We start from the raw sequence: 19,639 nt of genomic DNA, 5'->3' as shown, positions 1-19,639 counted from the left end.
ACCCTCTACATCACCTGCCGGAGCGGGTATTTTCTTTGTTGTTAAAAAAGATGGTGGCCTTCGCCCCTGCGTGGACTATCGCGAGATCAACAATATAACCATCAAGAACCGTTACCCTTTACCTCTAATATAGGAACTTATGGAACGCGTTCGCTCTGCCTCTGTGTTTACCAAAATCGATTTACGAGGAGCCTACAACCTGGTCAGGATTAAGGAGGGACACGAGTGGAAGACTGCGTTTAGATCACGATATGGTCACTTTGAGTATTTGGTGATGCCTTTTGGATTATGTAATGCTCCTGCTACCTTCCAACATTTTATGAACGATGTATTCAGAGACATGTTGGATCAATTTGTCGTTATCTACCTGGATGATATTTTAATTTACTCAGAATCTTTACCGGCCCATCGAGAACATGTATCCAAGGTATTGATGCGTCTCAGAGAGAACCGATTATATGCCAAACTTGAGAAATGCGTTTTCGAGACTCAATCAGTGGAATTTTTAGGTTTTATTTTGTCTCCTACAAGGGTCGAGATGGATCCAAAAAAGATAACCACGCTCCTTCAATGGCCCCCTCCTACAGACAGGAGAGGAGTTCAAAGATTTGTGGGTTTCGCTAATTTCTACAGAAAGTTCATCAGAAACTTCTCTAAAGTAATTCAACCAATCACATCACTCACGTCCATCAAAAGGAGGTTCGTCTGGACTGAATCTGCACAAAGAGCATTTGAGTTTCTAAAGGAGAGATTCACTTCGGCACCCATATTGATTCTTCCGGTACCACAACGACCATATGTACTCGAGGTAGATGCGTCTGATTCTGCGATAGGAGCAATCCTCTCCCAAAGAGATGAGTCAGACAACCAACTTCACCCAGTCGGATTCTTCTCTCGTACACTTAACCCTGCGGAAAGAAACTACGGGGTAGGGGAGAGAGAGATGCTGGCTTTGAAACTGGCACTGGAGGAGTGGCGACATTTATTGGAGGGTACTCTTCATCCCATCACTGTTTACACGGATCATAAGAACATGGAGTTTTTTAAGACTGCCAGACGCCTGCAACCCAGACTTGCCAGATGGTCTTTGTTCTTCTCCCGCTTCCAGTTACACATTACATATAGACCAGGTTCCCGTAATACGAAGGCTGATTCGTTATCCCGTATGTTCGAGAGACCCACATTACCCTCCCATGATGAGAACACTGTATTACAATCAGGACATTTTCTAACGCTTACACGTTCTCTATGGGATGAACTTCGTTCTCTCTCCTCCCACCTAAATCCATCTGATTTCCCTCAACTACAGTGCCGAGGAGGGTTGTACTATCACAAAGATGCAATTTACACTCCTCCTGAAATACGTCTTATGATATTGCAACATTTTCACGATACCCCTGCTGGACACGGGGGCATCACACAGACTATTGACCTAATTCAAAGAACCTTCTGGTGGCCTGATCTCAAGGAAGACGTTTTTAAGTTTATACGATCCTGCAATATATGTGCTCGTTCCAAGGGTTCTCACCATAAGCCTGCAGTTTTTTTGTGTCCTCTGCCAGTACCGGTGCGGCCATGGTCCGACATTTCCATGGATTTTATCACGGACTTACCTGAATCTAACCAACACACCACTCTTATGGTGGTCGTCGACAGATTTTCGAAGATGGGTCATTTTATTCCTGCAAGACAATTACCCACATCTGAAGAAACAGCTACCTTTTTTGTGAAAGAAATTTTTCGTCTTCATGGTCTACCTGAAAATATTGTTTCTGATCGAGGAACACAGTTCACGTCACGAGTCTGGAAGGCTTTTTGCGAGGAAATACACATACAGCGTTTTTTATCTACTTCATTTCACCCTCAGAGCAACGGACAGACAGAACGAACGAACCAAACTTTAGAACAATATCTCCGTTGCTTCACGTCTCACCTACAAGACGACTGGTATCAACTCTTACCACTGGCAGAATTTGCCTCTAATAACCATATTCATTCCTCGATACAGATGTCCCCCTTCTTTTCTAACTATGGCTTCCACCCTTCCATGCTTCCTGGCTCCCCCATCTCCAGTGCTGTTCCTGCTGTAACCGATCAGATCTCGAGGATGACTAATATTTATCGGGACTTACGTACCACCCTTATCAAATCTCAACAACGTTACAAATTCCAGTCGGATAGACACTGTAGTGTCACACCTGCATACAAACCTGGGGACAAGGTATGGTTATCCACTAATCACCTCAAATTAAGTTGTCCCTCCAGAAAACTAGGACCCAGGTTCGTGGGTCCCTACACAATCCTACGAATCATCTCTCCCGTGGCAGTTGAACTAACGCTCCCTCCTTCTATGCGGATTCATCCACGTATCCCTTGTGAAACCATGGATTGAGAATCCTTTTCCAGGTAGACACCCGGAACCTCCTGCTCCCATCGTCGTCGACGAATCTGATGAATATGAGGTTGAGCAGATTATGGACTCCAGAAGATACAGGGGTCGTCTCCAGTACCTCATAAAATGGAATGGATACGAAGTGAATGAAAATTCTTGGCAGGATGCCAGGGAAGTACATGCCGATGAATTGGTACAGGACTTTCATTCCCTTCATCCTCACAAACCAGGTCCCTTGAGAGCACGGAGGTCTCTCTTTAGGGGGGGAGACTGTCACGATCCGGGACGTTCCCGTCCCGAACCGCAGCGGAGCCATTCTCCCGAGTACCCGCGGATAGCGGGTACTCGCCATTTACATTCCCCGGTGCCCAATCTTCGGTGCCTGCGTCCGGCGGGCACTCGGGGTCTGCTGCTCCCCATGCCGCCCCTCCAGAATAGGGAGGAGGAGCACGCACACATGCCACGCCCCCTCCCTCTCTCTATGCCTCAGTGGAGATCACGCTGCACTCACAGCTCCGCGTCATCAGCTGGGGGCGGGGCTTGGAGAGTTTAAAACCTGAGCACTGACACTCAGTTCCCTGCTGCATATTGCGTTTACTCCTGATTTGGTTTGTTCCTGGCTACTCTGATATCTCCACTCCTGACCCGGCTTGTCTGATTACCCTCTCGTTGCTGACTCGGCTTGTTCCTGTTTACTCTGATTTCTCCACTCCTGACCCGGCTTGTCTGAGGATCCTCCTGTTGCTGAACCATTGCCTTACTCCTGACTACGTTACCTTCTCCATTCCTGACCCGGCTTGCTCAACTATTCTTTGGACTCTGTCCGAACCGTTCCTGTTGCTACCTTTCCTGCATACTGGATTCCTTACATGCATTCACCAACAGAAACATTACAAGAAGAGACACTGTGAGGGAGCAGCGAGAAGGCAGCCTTGCGGGACTGCGCGGGAACTCTGCAGTTCAGGTAAGGAGGTGGGCGTGATTGGCCACAAATGTGGTGGGAGCGGGCGGGATTGGCCACAAATGTGGCGGGAGTGGGCAAAAAATCAGCGGGAGCGGGATTAAAAAAGCCGTCCCGCGCAGGGCTCTAGTGTGCACCCAATGAACACATACACTCACAACTAGACACTCACTACACACATCTGGACACTCTATACTAACATACAGTATCTCACCCCTCACATTTTTGTAAATATTTTATTATATATTTTCACGTGACAACACTGAAGAAATTAAACTCTGCTTCAATGTAAAGTAGTGAGTGTACAGCATGTATAACAGTGTAACTTTGCTGTCCCCTAAAAATAACTCAACACACAGCCATTAATGTCTAAACATTGGCAACAAAAGGCGGACTAGGTGGCTGCATGTTTCTTGTTAGATTCTATGTTTCTATGCATGTTAAGTGCATAGTAGCAGTAGGGCAGCAGCACACAGGATGTGAGCTCCTTGCAATGTTAGATCGGAGGGTGCTGGAAGGAAAGGGAGAAACAAATATAGAGGGAAAGTAGTTTACAGAGAGTGAGTGTATGTGCATGAGTGTATGCATGTATGTATGTATGTATGTATGTGAAAGTGCCTCTACTCACATCTATATCTCCCCCTGTCCTGATGTTGCCACAGCTCAGTATAACCATACTCTAGTCTCAGTCCTCACACCTCACACGTCTTCCACCTCAGCCATGGCCTTTCACATGGTCCTGTCTCCTCCAAAGATTTTCAGATACTGCTGATCATCTGTGGAGAAGTCTTGTTTACCCAAAGACATTACATATTACTACCTTATGCTCTGTTTCTATACACTAGCCCTCTAGGTCTTCAAACAAATCTATTTTATTTAATTAACCCCTTGACGACAATTGACATGAGGTGCCAGGCACGTCTGTTGTCATTAACTGACATGACGTGCCTGGCACCTCATGACTTTAGGGAAAAGTAAAAATGTCGGTGCGCTAAGCTAGTCACAGGCTCAAATAATACAAATGTATAATACGAGGCCTACCAAACAGGTGTAAGCATGCTGCAAAAACAGTGTATTGGCTGTACAATGTATACAAAAAACAAAAACTGTCTGCGCTTCTTACCCTAATAAAGTTGGCAACAAATATATAAACATAATATAAATGAGAGGTTTTGGTTATATGAATTGGCCAAAGCATAATTAAGCTCACCCGCCACGTCAAGGCACACTCTCAATAGATCAACACATTAACACACAAAACAAGCTTTGCATGTATAGATCAATTGAAAGGTATATATCAAATAAAGTGAATCAGACATACAAATCCTGTATACAATAATAATATATGAAATGTAGCATTGCAGGTATAGATCAAATAAATACATGGAAACAGCATTGCAGGTATTAATCAACTGAACAAGACATACAAACCCTGTATTTGCAGGTATACATAAATAATGTATGGAAACATAGCATAGCAGATATGGATCTACAGAAGAACACACAAACCCAGCTTTGCAGGTACAGATCAATTGGAATTCTCATAAAAACACGGCATTAAAGGTATATTTAAAACCCCTAAATTACAGGGATAGATCACAGGTTGCACACCCCAACCACACTGTCCACATAGAACCTGGTCAGCACCCAGATAACACACATAAGATTTGCCATCTTTGTCCCATATACACCCTGCCTGTGCCATCTTGGTCCCCAAGGCTCAAACATCCTGCTAGTGCCATCTTTGCCCTTACACAATTATACATCTATGATACACACAAACACATTAACTCATGCTCTCCCTCATTCAGACAAATCCTCCACATATTAACTCATGCTCTCCCTCATTCAGACAATTCATCCATTTTAAGAAACTACACCCCTTGGAGCTTCAAATGAGGGGCTACATGTATTTCTAGGACAAAAGTTGAGTGCACAAATAATGATGGAATATGTCGCTTTGGCTACATGTTCATTTTTGTCTTGAGCACTCCAGGTTTGTACTAGAAACAAGGGATGTCGTTTTTGCAAATGTGTACTTTTTGTGCCATAATTTAACTTCCTACGTGAGCAGTAATGCCACGTCAAGGCTTTAATCCTAATTACTGACCATTCACACGCCTTTCATATCTCCATTCACTCGCAGAAGAACACACCATTCTTTCCCGTTACAATCCCAAAGAAATGATGGTAAAGGGAGAAAAAAAATAATCACTTTTACAGCAAAAATGCAAGGCGCTCCAGGGATGAGATGGTTACTCACGTACCGCACGGGCTAAATGGCTGATTTTAATAATATTTGCAGTTCATCAGGATTTCAAAAATTGCCTCCCTCTACCGTTGGCTAAATTTAACCCCATGATCAAAGGCATCATAGGATTTAAAATTAGTATCGGCCATTTTTAAAAAGGGAATGTAACTTTTTATAGCTATATGATCACTGTGGTAACATTTAGCTAGAATACTTAAACTTTTTTTTTTTAAAGTTAAACTACTTTTTGTTTAAATAATTTAATTTGGTGGTCTCTAGGCAATTTTGATCTTTTTTTATCTGCCTTTAGAGACCCCCAAATCATTTTTTTTACATTTTTATTTTTTTAACTTAATATTTGTTATTCTATATACCGTTGGAATGGTTAGGCGATTACCTTTCCAACGGTATATACAGGCATCTAAGCAGCATGCCCCCATACCTCTTTAACTGACAATTGTCAGTTGTTAATAAAGTTGCGCGGTGACGTTATCGCGTCATTGCGCGAGACGGCACCGGGCGGATCGGGTGGCCCCGGTGATGCCCTTCAGTTTGAGGGGACAGACCTCCATCAAGGTAAGGTAGTGCTAGTGACGGCAAGGTGCCGTCATTAGCACCTGACTGGGACTGTCCTGGGTGGTTACAAATTCGGCGGGGGGGGCAACAGGGGGGCAAATTGCCCCCCCTTGGGGGGGCAATTGCCCCCCCTTGCCCCCCTGTAGCGACGCCACTGGTTTCTAGGAATGAAATTAAGCTGCAATTATTTCATGGGCTATTTCTTTAGCAGATGTCTGTTATTTTCCCGGCAATCCACTTGCACAATTTTGTCGCAAAGTGGTAAAAATGTACATTGTTACATTGTTAATGAAGACTTTAACATGTTTTCTTTAAAAATCAATTACTTACAGTTGCAGCTCCCAGCTTCCTCCTTGCCACAAGGATTGTCAGTAATTGGAAAATAATACATTTTCTCAGTGTTTTTGCATTCTTGCACTTATATGTTGTGACAATGGACAACAAGCCTTAACAGGGCATGTGGCTTAACTAAATTTATCTGTAGCAGATAAAAAGTAAAAACTGGCTTGCCTTCACAGGGGGAAAATGTGTCGGTCCCCGTCACTCAAGGGAGTAAGAATAAACATAATGTTGCACTAAATTTTTGAAAAAGACATGTATTGTCAATTGTGTTTCTTTTGTTTCTCTCTTTGTTTATCTCTTTAGTTGGATAAGTATATCCTACTATATCTGGAAAGACCTCCAACAATTTGATCATTATGCATCTTTACAGATAGGCTCAAGACCCCAAAATTAAAAGTAAGGAGGCAAAGGCAGGTCTAAATTTGGGGGGCTGAAGTTTGAGCAGGGCCCTCCTCACCTGTTTCCATTTGATGGTGCTATGTAAAACAATAAATAATAATAATAATTTAGCTGGACAGCATGTTTAACACGAGTAATAGAAAGAAAACCGGTATAATATTTATGATAAGAAGTATATTTTAAATATTTACAGTAATATAACCTGCTGAGCTTAAGACATTATATATAATATGTTCTATATTGCCTGCCAGGTATTGTGGATTCTCTTGTCGCAGACCCTGCTTTCATCTTAATTGCTGTGGGAATCCTAATGTTTGCTATAACCTTCATTGGATGCATGGGAGCCCTAAGGGATTTACATGTACTGCTGAAAATTGTAAGTAGATCCCCACTTATTAACAATCCATTTCTTCTTGTGCACAGTCTGTGATTTCATTATCCTTTAATCGGGGATGCACAACTCCCAGTTTGCAAACCGACCAGCAATTTTGTATCCTTGACTGAAAACAAGCATTTAAAAAGTTTTCAATTGAAATGCTAGTGCTGAAGCCAGGGCCGGACTGGCCGACCGGGATACGGGGAAATTTTCCGGCTTTGAGCAGTATTGAAAGCAGCACCCGGCCCGTCTCCTCCCACCGTCAGCGCCTAATGAAGTTAAGGGGGCTGGTGCACACACCGCGCCGCCCAATGGCAGTGCTGAGGCACGACCATTGGGGAGTGCGGTGCGTGCACACCACCCCTTTTAACTTCATGAATGCCGGCCTTCACCAGACGCCAGAAGCAGTGGTAAATTGGGGGGGGGGGATTATATGGGGGCTTAAGGCTTTTTGTGCCACTCTGCCCCATGATATGCCTTTTAACCCCCTTTATGCCACTCTGCCTCCAGAAATGCCTTTTGACCCCCTATATGCCACTCTGTCCCCTGATATGCCTTTTAACCCATAAAGCATTTCTGGAGGCAGAGTGGCATAAAGGGGGTTAAATGGCATATCACGGGGCAAAGTGGCATAGGAGGGTATAAGGCATTTCTGGGGCAGGGTGGCATATAGGGGGTTAAAAGGCATATCACGGGGCAGAGTGGCATATAGGAGGGTATAAGGCATATCAGGGAGGCAGAGTGGCATATATGGGGTATAAGGCAGGGCCTGACTGGGAATGAAAAGCAGCCCTGGAAACATTTGGAGACCAGCCCCATATAGTTTATCTTGCAGTAGAGCTCAGGTACCCACACGCACCCCTTATACATACCCGAGACACTATTTACCATACAAATAACTATCAAACATTCTTTTTAGCACATTATTTGTATTAAAATGCCAGAAAGCATAAGTGTTGAAAGACCCCAATAAATTAAATACTTTAGACATAATGGAATCAAAACATTTGCTACTGCAAAAATGTTTAGATGAAAAAGTTCCATTCAGTGGAACAAAACAGTGATCACATTATTCTTCTTGATATTCTTATAAGAAACTTTTGGCTATTAATACCACCGCAGATGTTCTAGCACTGCATCATCCAATACCTCATTCCAGATACATTATTAATTTTTTTTTAAAAATTGCACACAGTTCATGGTGCAAAGTGGTCTGCCAGTATGTTTATGTAAAAGGTCCTCTCTTAAGGGGAAAGGACTGTGAAACCAACTGGAATAATGAAAACAGTTCTAAATTGGGTTTCACTCAAGATCCCAACCACCATTCGAGTTTCTGCAATTAATCCTTTGTGATAAAATATGCAGATTGAAATAAGAGTAGATAACACAATACCTTTACTTTTCCTGTCACTGATTTCTGGGCCTAGAAAGTTTTGTCCTCTGAAGTGACTACAAATTCAGGAGGGCGTTTTATCTCTGCATAAGTAAACATTAAATAAATCAATTTGTTATGACAGTAAGTACAGTGCACACACCAACACCCAGACACACACACCAGGACAGGCTCTGCCACACCGACACCCAGACATTCACACCAGGACAGACTCTGCCACACAGACACACATATATTGATGTTTTATATATGTTGAATTGTGAATGAAATGCTGTTTTGGGGTCAGATTGTCCACAAAGTAGCATACTAGTGGGTTATTCGTCAATTATCCTTATGACAGTTCTCCAGTCATTGTGAAATGCAGTATTCAAGTCATATGGATATTTTACATCGCAAATGTACTGCTTGTCTGTCTTACAGTTTGCCGGCGTCATGGCTCTAGTCCTGATTCTTCAGTTTGTGGCAGCCATACTCGGCTTTATGTTCTCGGGAATGGTAAGCACCTTTTTCTTGAACTTCACAATGGGATAGTTGCTTTTTGACTTCACTGTAACTGGATATGTTGGGTGGAATGTCACTGTTAAGTCTTCAACTTGATAAAAAGTAAAATGTAATCAATAAAACTGATTTCTTTGAGAACTTCAGGAACTTGAAAATTAGGTTCTACTTATCGAGAACTATCCTTTCCCTGCCATTAACCTGGTGGCACCTCACATGAGAGAGAAACTCCTCCTTCCTAGTTAGGCAGGACTCAAAAAGCAAAAGGTATACATAATCCCCTCCCCTAACAGTAACTCAGTGATTAAAAAAGAAACTCATGAAGCCAAAATACTGCAAAAGTGAAAAAGGGTTTATTATGTTAACAATAGGGTGGGAGAAAAAAGTGTGCCACCAAGCTAATAGCAGGGAAAGGTAAGTAAAAAAAAGCATAAGGGGGGGCGGTATAAATACAATCAGCAGAAGGAAAGGCAGAAGCACTTTCCTGTCAAGCTCTACACCCCTAGATCCCAATTCCATTAAATGATAGCGTCTGGAAAAGTGTGAACAGTACTCTACGTAGCAGCCTTGCAAATCTTCTTAGGAGCCCAATAGGTCGCCACTGCCCTGGCTCTAAGTCTAAGCGGGGGAACCTTGTAAGCAGACAGTGGTACGGACAGCTTGAGTAGTCCACCTACCAATAGTTCTTTTAGAGGTGTGTTTGCCTCTGTTCTAGCCTGTGTAGCATACAAACAGGTTAGGAGATACACCCCAAGTTTGAGTTCAAGATAGAAAAATGTACAAACATCTATGCAAATCGAGACTATGTAGGCGTTCTTCTTTCTGACTGCTGGGATGGGGAAGGAAGCTGGGGAGTTTGATATCCTGCTCTCTAAGGAACTTAGAATAAACCTTGGGAAGGAATTCAGGGGGCAGGGAGAGTCAGTGGGGTCGCTACAGGGGGGCAATTAATCCCCCCGTTGCCCCCCTGACGAATTTGGAATAAAGTCGCAATGCGACTTTAAATCCCGTCTTTTTTTTTTTAATGCGGAGGAGAGAGAGGGTGCGGCCCGCGTAAGATCGGCAGCCAGGGCAACCGATCCTACGCGGGCCGCACCTCGAGCCCTGCTACTTACCTGTGGGAGGGTCTTCTGTACTGCATAGAGGAAGCGGAACCTAGCAGAGTTCACGTGATATCATATGACTCTGCTCCAGTCCTGCTTCAACTGTGCAGTACCAGAGAACGCAGAGGGAGGCCGCGCCCTCTGCGGAAGTCTGTGAGCGGCATCGAGGAGCTGCAGTGCAGGTAAGGGGGTGGGGAGGGTGTTTGAATGAGTATGCGTGATTGAGGAAATTAATCTGTGAATGAATGAGTATATGAATGAATGAGTGTGTGTGATAGCATGGATGTGTAAGTGCTGGAACCTAGGCATGATGGGACTGTGATTGCTGTTAGCAATCACACTCCTATCATGCCAAGTCAGCCAGTACATGCTGAAACCTAGCTAGCTGCCCCCTTGTGTATTGATGCTGCCAGCAGTATGGGGTCTGCACATCACTTACAGCCACCCTGTACCAGCATGTACTGGCTGACTTGGCATGATAGGAGTGTGATTGCTAACAGCAATCACAGTCCCATCATGCCTAGGTTCCAGCATTTACTGGTTGGATGTGTAAGTGCTGGAACCTGGGCATGATGGGACTTTTATTGCTGTTAGCAATCACACTCCTATCATGCCAAGTCAACCAGTACATGCTGAAACCTAGCTAGCTACCCCCCTTGTGTATTGATGCTGCCAGCAGTATGGGGTCTACACATCACTTACTGACCTGGCATGATAGGAGTGTGATTGCTAACAGCAATCACAGCAAGCACAGTCCCATCATACCTAGGTACCAGCATTTACTGGTTGCCTGGGTATGATAGGAGTGTGATTGCTGTGTGGGCAGTGTGGACGCCAGGGCTGGCTTTGGGGTGTGCAACCTGTGATCTATGCCTGTAATTTAGGGGGGTTTTAAATATACCTTTTAATGACGTGTTTTTATGTGAATTCCATTTGATCTATACCTGCAAAGCTGGGTTTTTGCGTTATTCTGTAGATCCATATCTATATATTTCCATACATTATTTATGTATACCTGCAAATACAGTGTTTGTATGTCTTATTCAGTTGATTAATACCTGCAATGCTGTTTCCATGTATTTATTTGATCTATACCTGCAATGCTACGTTTAATATACTATTGTATACCTGCAAATACAGGATTTGTATGTCTGATTCTGTTTATTTGATATATACCTTCAGTGCTGAGATCACAAGTGAATTTCAGTTGATCTATACATGCAAAGCTTGGTTTGTGTGTTAATGTGTTGATCTATACCTGCTATCGGCAACTGGGGCTAATATTAATATATATGGGCAGCAGGGGCATCCATACACAAGGGGCAAAAACACTAAGGGGGGTATAAACGACAATGCAGTGTGAAAAATCCATCCTGATGTAGACGTCTGTGACGTAGATTGTGTCCTGCTGTTTGTGTGTTTTTGGTTATCAGTGTAGCAGAGCCTGTCCTCGGGTGTGTGTATATAGGTGTTGGTGTGGTAGAGCCTATCCTGGTGTGTGTGTGTTCAGTTGCCAGTGTGGCAGAGCCTGTCCTAGGGTGTGTGTTTGGGTGTCAGTGTGTCAGAGCCTATCCTGGTGTGTGTGTCTGGGTGTCGGTGTGACAGAGCCTGTATTGGTGTGTGTGTTTGGTCATCTGTTTCCTGGCACTTAACTTACAGTAGGAATTATTTAATTTATATTTATCCAGAGATAAAATGCCCTCCTGAAGTTGTAGTGACTTCAGGGGACAAAACGTTCAAGGCCCTGAAATCAGGGCTTCAGGCTTCCCATGTTGAATGATCAAGTATTATTTTAGCCCAATAACAAAAGTATAATTCCATAGCACATTACTTTTAGAAATTATGACTGCCCCCCCAGTTTGACTGTGGTATCTTGTGTGCCCCCCTATATATTGTTTCTAGAGTCGCCACTGGGGAGAGTACAACCCTATTTGGAAAAAATGTAAAAAGGGTACTGAAGTAGAAAATGCCTGGAGTTCCCCTATATGCCTAGCAGAAGTTATGGCCACCAAAAATGCCACCTTTTGGAACAAAAAGGGCAAAGGAACAGAATCCAGAGGCTCAAAGGGGGCTAGAGTAAACTGATTCAAGACAAGATTGAGATCCCAGGGCATGGACTTAACGGACCTGGGAGGTCATATTTTATATAAAGTTCTAGAAAACGTGCAGAAGGACCTAATGGTGGGGCTAGATCATAGTCTAGCATGGCACTAAGGGCAGAAATGTGGACCTGAATGGTGGCAGGAGCCAGTCCGCTATCAAAACCTTCTTGTAAAAAACCTTAAATACATCTGTGAGGGCAGGACATAGGGGAGAGGCCCTTGGATGAGCACCAGGATGAGCATTTCCATACCTTTATGTACCGCAGAGAGGTCACCATCTTTCTGCTACGTAGTAAAGTTTCTGTCACAGAGGCGGAGAACTCTCAGCATCCAGACAGCCAGCTGGAAATTCCACTCCTGGGAAAACAGGTTCAGTACAACTGGCTGGTCGTCAGGGTTCAGTGAAAAAAAAGCGGTGCAGTTTGGTGTTCCTTCTGGAAGCCATTAGATCTATTTATGGCAGATCTCATTTGTCGACCAGCAGCTGGAAGGTGTCTTTGTGCAATTCCCATTCCTGAGGAAGAATAGGACGACGGCTCAGATAATCTGCCTGGCAGTTCAGCTCTCCCTTGATATATAGAGAAGACAGCAAGACCTGGTAGGCCTTCTGCCCAATTGCAGATTCGTAGGGTTACATGTAAAAGTGTTGAGCTTATCGTGTCTCCCTGCCTGTTCGTACTTGCGATTCAGACATTCTTGCCAGGATCTTAAGGCTTTCTCTACAGCTAGTAGCTCTAAAAGGTTTGAGGGTAGCTGGTCATCACCTTGTCTGACTTGGGTTAGAAAGTTTGCTCCCCAACCTTGCTTGCTGGTGTCTGTAGTGATCACTTCTTCTCTTACTTGTATGAAGTGCCTCTAGAGCCTTGTTCCCAAGGAAACCTTTGAGGCCGCCAATTCGAAGACCTGTCATATCTTCTCTGGTCTCCTTGCCTTTGATGAAACCTGGTCTGCTGGCGAAAAGGATGGAAACGTTTTCTGGAAAACACCTCCTTCTGAGGCATCCAATGCTTATCTCCCGTAGTCTTTTCTAGGAGAGAATCAAATTCTGAGCCAAATAGAGTTTGACCAGAAAAGGGTAAATTCATCAGATGTGACTTGGATGGTGTATCGGGGTTCCAGCTTTTTAACCATAAGGCCCTTCTTGCAGAAACAGCTAAAACAGAAGCTCGGGCGGACATGCAAATGTTTTCAACTGAGGCATCACAGAAAAAAGCCACTGCTTGTTTAACTGCAGAGATGTTATTTAGAGTTCAATCTGTACCAGCCAAGCCTTGACGGCCGTGGCTACTGATGCTGCAGCAATGCTGGGCCGAAAACCAGCCGTAGAGGCCTCAAAGGCCTTCTTCATGGCCGTCCCCTCCTCAGGCACTTCAGAAGTTGACATGGCAGTAAGTGGCAGCAGCAAATCAAGTTAAAAAGCTCACCTGCATTCAATATCCTGTTCAGCTCTTATAAAATCCTCCGCCTCTTGTGGCTACTTCTTTCTTATTTTACCCTGCAAAAATGCCTTGTCCATTTCTCTGTGTGATGTAGCCTTGCCTGGGGAATTCAAATTTCTCCCTCATGTCGCAACGGAAGTAACGCACACTATGGGGTGAACACTGTTACATAGTGTAATAGTTCCACGGTGCTGGAAAAGGATCACCAACGGAGAGGGGCATCTCCTAGAGGTTGCAGGAGCGCAAAAGAGGCAGAGGAGATGGGCACAAAAAGGGAGCACAAAAACTCTAACAAGAGCCAGAGGGCACAAGAAGGTAAGACCAGCCCTCCCTAGCCCAGTTTAGAATACCACCTAGGGCAATGTAAAATAAAAAAGGAATGACAGAGACAGAGCCCTCCTACCTGAGGTAGGGAGAAAAGCACTGATGTACTGTTAGGGGAGGGGATTATTTATACCTTTTGCTTGCAAAAATTCCAACAGGTCACTCCAGATGTAGTGGGAAAACTATGATTTTCAGTTTAGCATCTTAGTATCCAGGTAATGTTAGTTAAATTTAGCTGAATTAAGGCATGTTAGTTCAATTTAGCTGAATTACGGCATGTATGGATGTTTGGGCATCAGCCAGGCATGCTCTGATAACGAACTGAAAGAAACACAAGGCAATTTGTCAGTTTGCTCATAGGTAGCTCACGGATGTACATAGAGATTATTATTTTAATAGAATTGTTTCTTGCCCTTTTTAGGTTCTAGAGAAAGTGACTTCTGTGATGTCAAAAGCAATCACTCGATATCGAGATGATCTTGATCTGCAAAATTTTATTGATTACCTTCAGAAAAAGGTGAGATGTCATTAACAGCTGCAATATATTTCTCTACTTATAATAGCCCTGTCATTCTTGCAGTTGTCGGTCACTCTGGACAGGCAAGGATTGAACCACAGTGCAAGTGCTGCAAGAGTCTGACTGACCCTTTACGTTAGGCCATTTACATGGCGCAGTTAATGCACTCAGTAGAATTGCAGGCTGAGCAATTGGAGGGAAGAGGGGACAGGTGCATTTTGCTGGAAACCAGATGGAAGTGGGGAGGAGAGCCATTGCAGGAGAGCAGAGAGGAGAGCAGAGAGATGGCTCTTGTAGAAAGAGGGAGGATTGAGCATAAAAAAATTGAAATGCACAAAAGACACACAAAACTTGCTCTGTATAATTATTTGTTTGGCTGTATTTAATGATGATTACAATTATGCAAATACTTTGCTGCAAACATCTAAAGAGTGATAAAGCCTGCAACCATAGGGCGGGCTGACATGAAGTTGTGGGGACAGGCTTAGTTATATTGGCTCTAATAGCTTTGTGTAGGGTTCAAGTAAAGGTCAGGAGTTTAAAAAAAAAAAAATTGGTTATATAACTAAACGGTGTTTTGCGCCTGCGCTACCACTTTACCGCCTTTTTCAGGTGCCTCGCGGGTGCCTCGCGTCGCGTTTAGGTGTATCCCGCCCTTGGCTCGCGCTCGCTATGGGAGGGAAATTCAACTATAAATAGAGGGCTTATCAGGGGCAAGTTTTGCTTACCAGGTAAACCGCTGAGCCAATACTGCACTGTCCTTGAGACTGGTGAGCAGTGGCAAAGCGGTAAACCGAAGATGAAAGACTTGATGAAAATGCTGCAAATCCAGATGGCTGAGAAGGGAGGAGAAGAGTGGCTGCGCGGCTGTCTTCAGACGGCTTCATTTTCAGACGAGCGGCGAGTTGATTCCGGTTGTGCTGTAGAAGACGGCGAAGTGGCAGAGGAGGAGCCGGAGGCGGTTTTAAGTACCGACGAACTCCCGCAAGATGGTGTATTCTCGCGGCAAGACAGGTCAGCTGACCGGGTTTCTGTCACGTCTGATTTACGTGTCAGACCTGGAAGAAGACTGCAAGATGCCTATAAAGGGAAGAAAAGACCCGCTTCTCGGGTGAAGGTCTCATCAAAACCAGCAAAAACGCACCAGGACCCGGGAGAAGGCTGCAGCAGGCAGTTGAGCTCTGGGAGCAGGAGTCAGTCTCAGGCTGTTGCCGGTGCAGCTCAGCTGCAGGATGATCAGAGTAGTGAGAATCGACCCGGGGGCAGAGCTGGTGAAGTTGGTGGTGGTGAGTCTGCTGGTGTATCTGTCAATACTGCTGCTGATTTATCTTTAACTTCTTTGAATGAAGCTGTGTCATCTTTGGTTAAAGAGAAGCATAGAGAAAGTTGCGCTGGTCTTTTTCAGCATTTAGATACGGTTCTGGAAGCTTATAAAAATTTCGGTGGCCTTGCTTGGTTTCATTATGATGAGACATAAAGGGCAAAAGTTGTCAGTTTGAAAAAATTTGCAATGGGGCATGAAAGATGTGGGATCGTGGGTCAGCATTATGTTGCCTCAGAATCATACTAATAGTCTCAGACCATTCAGTAATGTATCTCAACATCCTAGACAAAAGGGTATTTGTTGGGCATTTAATGATACACAATGTAAATGGCCTAACACGTGTAAATTTAGACATGAGTGTTCGGTGTGTGCTGGGAATCACCCAGCGTTCCGTTGTTTTCGGAAGAATTTACAGAATGTCGGTAAAGAGATTTCCAAAGGCAGTGACACCAGTGAAACCAGCAAGGCTGCTCCCCTTTTTAGATCGTTATCTAAACCGACAGATGGCTGATTTAATTAGGGACGGTTTTTTGAATGGCTTTAGGATACCGATATATGACAAGCAAGGTTTTGTCTGGGTGGATAATTTAAAATCTGTTCAGGAACATATGGAAGTGGTTCAAGCTAAAATTGATAAAGAATTGCAGTTAGGAAGAATAGAAGGTCCTTTTACTGAACCCCCTTTTGATTCTTTTCATTTATCTCCTCTTGGTTTGGTTCCTAAGAAGGAACCTGGATCCTATAGGTTAATACATCATTTGTCTTTCCCATATGGTGGTTCATTGAATGATGATATAGTGAAGGAGGATTTTTCAGTACATTATGCATCTTTTGATGATGCTCTTAAGTGGGTTAGGGCTATGGGTAAAGATGCATTATTAGCAAAAGTTGATATAGAGGCAGCTTTTCGACTTCTTCCTATTCATCCTGATTGCTTTCCTTCACTGGCTTTCCAATTTAAACAATTATTCTATTTTGATAAGTGTCTGCCTATGGGATGCTCGGTATCGTGCTTTTATTTTGAAGCCTTTGCTACCTTTTTGGAATGGGTGCTGAAGGATATATCTGGTTTTGAGGCTATTGTGCATTATTTAGATGATTTTCTTTTTATTGGTAAAGCAGGTTCTGAAGATTGTTTACGAATGTTGGAAAAGTTTTTAAGTTTAGCAGAGCAATTTGGTGTGCCATTAGCTAATGACAAGACTATTTTCCCTACTACGCAATTGCAGTTTTTAGGTATAGTTATAGATTCTAGGAATATGTGTTTTAAGTTACCGGAAGATAAGATATGTAAGTTAAGGTTAGTTATAAGAAGAGCTTTAGGTAGTACTAAGTTGAAAGTTAAAGAATTCCAGTCGTTGTTAGGTATGTTTAACTTTGCCTCCAGGGTTATGCCAACGGGCAGAGTGTTTTCAAGGCATATAGCTAGGGCTATTTCAGGGATGAAAATACCGCATCATAGGGTCCGTTTAACAAAACAGGTTAAAGAAGATTTAAGGGTATGGGATTTATTTTTGAGTGATTTTAATGGGTCCACTATTTGGCAGGAGGAATTTGTTGATAGTAATGCAATGGAATTTTTTACAGATGTGGCTGGTGCCATAGGTTTTGGTAAATTTTGGAAGGGTAAATGGGCTGTAGCAGAATGGCCCCAGTCTTGGATAAAAGAAGGATGGGTTAAAAATATGGTTCTTTTGGAGAAATTCCCGGTGGTAGAGGCATTTGAGTTATGGCACAAAGAATGGGTTAATAAAAGAATTCTGCTCAATTGTGATAATATGGGGGTAGTATGGGTGATTAATACTTTGAATGCGAAATCTATTCCTGTGATTAATTTGTTAAGAAGATTAGTGTTTTTATGTCTTAAAGGAAATATCTGGCTTAAAGCTAGACATATTCCGGGAAACAAAAATGTTTTGGCTGATGCTTTGTCCCGTTTTAATTTCAAGCTTTTCAGATCTTTGGCTCCACAAGCGGACAAGGAGGGGATGTTAGTTCCAGACGGCGTTTGGGATTTGACTTCACCCAGCTGAGCTATCTGTTATCACATTCTGTGTCAAGGAATACATGGGAACGTATTCTTTTGTTAAAGAAAAGGAGTTGGATGTTTTTGAGGGAGGGGTTGATGGTGCATTAGCTTTTGTTGTTAGTTTAATTGATAAGGGACTTGCTAGATCAAGCATTGATAGGTATTTAGTTGGTGTGTCTTTTTTCTTTAAGCTGGCTAGGAGGCAGCATGCATTTAAAGATTTTTTGATTAGGCAAATTTTGAAAGGGTATCATAATCGGTTAAAGATGCCGGATGATAGGAAGCCCTTATCTTCGGAGGTTTTGAGGTGTTTAGTAAGGGTTTTGCATAAAGTTTGTTGGGACAGTTTCGAATGTTTATTGTTTAGAACAGCTTTTGTGATAGCATTTTTTGGAGCTTTTAGGGTGAGCGAGTTGGTAGCGAATAATAAAAAGGGAGGTTCGGGTTTGCAGTTTAAGGATGTTATTTGTCGAAAGGATTTGAGATTGTTTTAGAGGGAATCAAAGACAGATCAGCATGGAAAAGGTTGTTGGGTTGTTTTGAATTAGATTGAGTGGTTCAGAGATTTTTCCGGTTTTTGCTGCTGAACGGTTTAATGCTGCCCGTCCTGGGGTCAGTGGGAATTGGCTGGTGCATCAATCAGGTTTACCTTTGACTAGGTTTCAGTTTAGGAGGGTTTTGAGTTTAGGTATGCGGGAATTAGGTTTGGGTGAAGAAAGATATTCAACGCATTCATTTAGGACTGGAGCTGCAACGGAAGCAGCGTTATTAGGTTTAGACGAATCAGTTATTAAAAGGTTGGGTAGATGGCATTCAGAACGGTTTAAAATGTATATTAGGCCACATTTGTTATAAGATTGTATGTATCTGTTTTCTGTTTAACCATAATTTCTTTCAGGTCTTCGGCAGTTTATAATATGGATTGTTGGTCATTCGTTCGTTTTTTGGTCACAAAGAAGAGCGGCAATAAGAAGTTATGGCGAAAATTTAGGTTTTAACAAAGATGAGATAGTTATTTACTGGGTGGGCATTAGGGGTTTAAGAATAGTGCGGTTGAAACATTCGTTAGATCAATGTGTTAATTGTCTTCCGTGGCCTAATGGCATAATTATTCATTGCGGGGGTAATGACTTGGGTAAGATGAAATCATTAGAGTTCATTATTTATTGTAAGGAATTAATTGTATGTCTAAAAGAGTGTTTTCCTGATGTAATATTTATTTGGTCCGAAATTATTCCACGTCTTCTGTGGCTTCAGAGGCCAGAATTTCGGGCGTTGGAAAGAGTTCGGCGTAAGTTTAATAAATCTATGGAAAAATTTATGCTCTTGGAGGGTGGTTTTACATTTCGGCATAAGGAATTGGAAGGTGGGAGTTTGGGTTTATATAGGCATCCTGCCTATATAAGGTGTTCACCTGTCTGACATTGGATGTGATATTTTTAATGTGAATTTACAATGTATGGTTGAACAGGCCGTGGTTTTGTGGGGTAGGGCCTCAAATGGTTTATAAGGACTTTATTAAAATAACCATTTGAGGCGGTTGGGGTGAACTGATGTTAAAGTTATGCCAGCTGGCTTATAGGGCGGTTGGCAATTGGTGCTTTCTGATTTAG

The 19,639-nt window shown here is 43.1% G+C and overlaps 1 protein-coding gene across 1 annotated transcript in view; it reads left to right on the top strand.

Moving 5' to 3' along the window:
* Positions 1 to 19,639, top strand: part of LOC149289510 (tetraspanin-33-like) — a 32,235-nt gene that overhangs the window by 5,729 nt on the left and 6,867 nt on the right. The window contains exons 3-5 of the mRNA XM_089490557.1: positions 7,173 to 7,297; positions 9,111 to 9,185; positions 14,578 to 14,673. Coding sequence (XP_089346683.1) covers positions 7,173 to 7,297; positions 9,111 to 9,185; positions 14,578 to 14,673 — 296 coding nt within the window. The remainder of the gene's footprint in view (positions 1 to 7,172; positions 7,298 to 9,110; positions 9,186 to 14,577; positions 14,674 to 19,639) is intronic.

This window comes from Sceloporus occidentalis, unplaced genomic scaffold (genome assembly GCF_023333645.1).
Source record: "Sceloporus occidentalis isolate IW3139 unplaced genomic scaffold, rSceOcc1.0.p SCAF_45, whole genome shotgun sequence".
In the NCBI taxonomy this organism is placed as follows: domain Eukaryota; kingdom Metazoa; phylum Chordata; class Lepidosauria; order Squamata; family Phrynosomatidae; genus Sceloporus; species Sceloporus occidentalis.
Note: the sequence above shows the minus strand (reverse complement) of the source record. Positions and strands in the feature narration are given on the sequence as shown.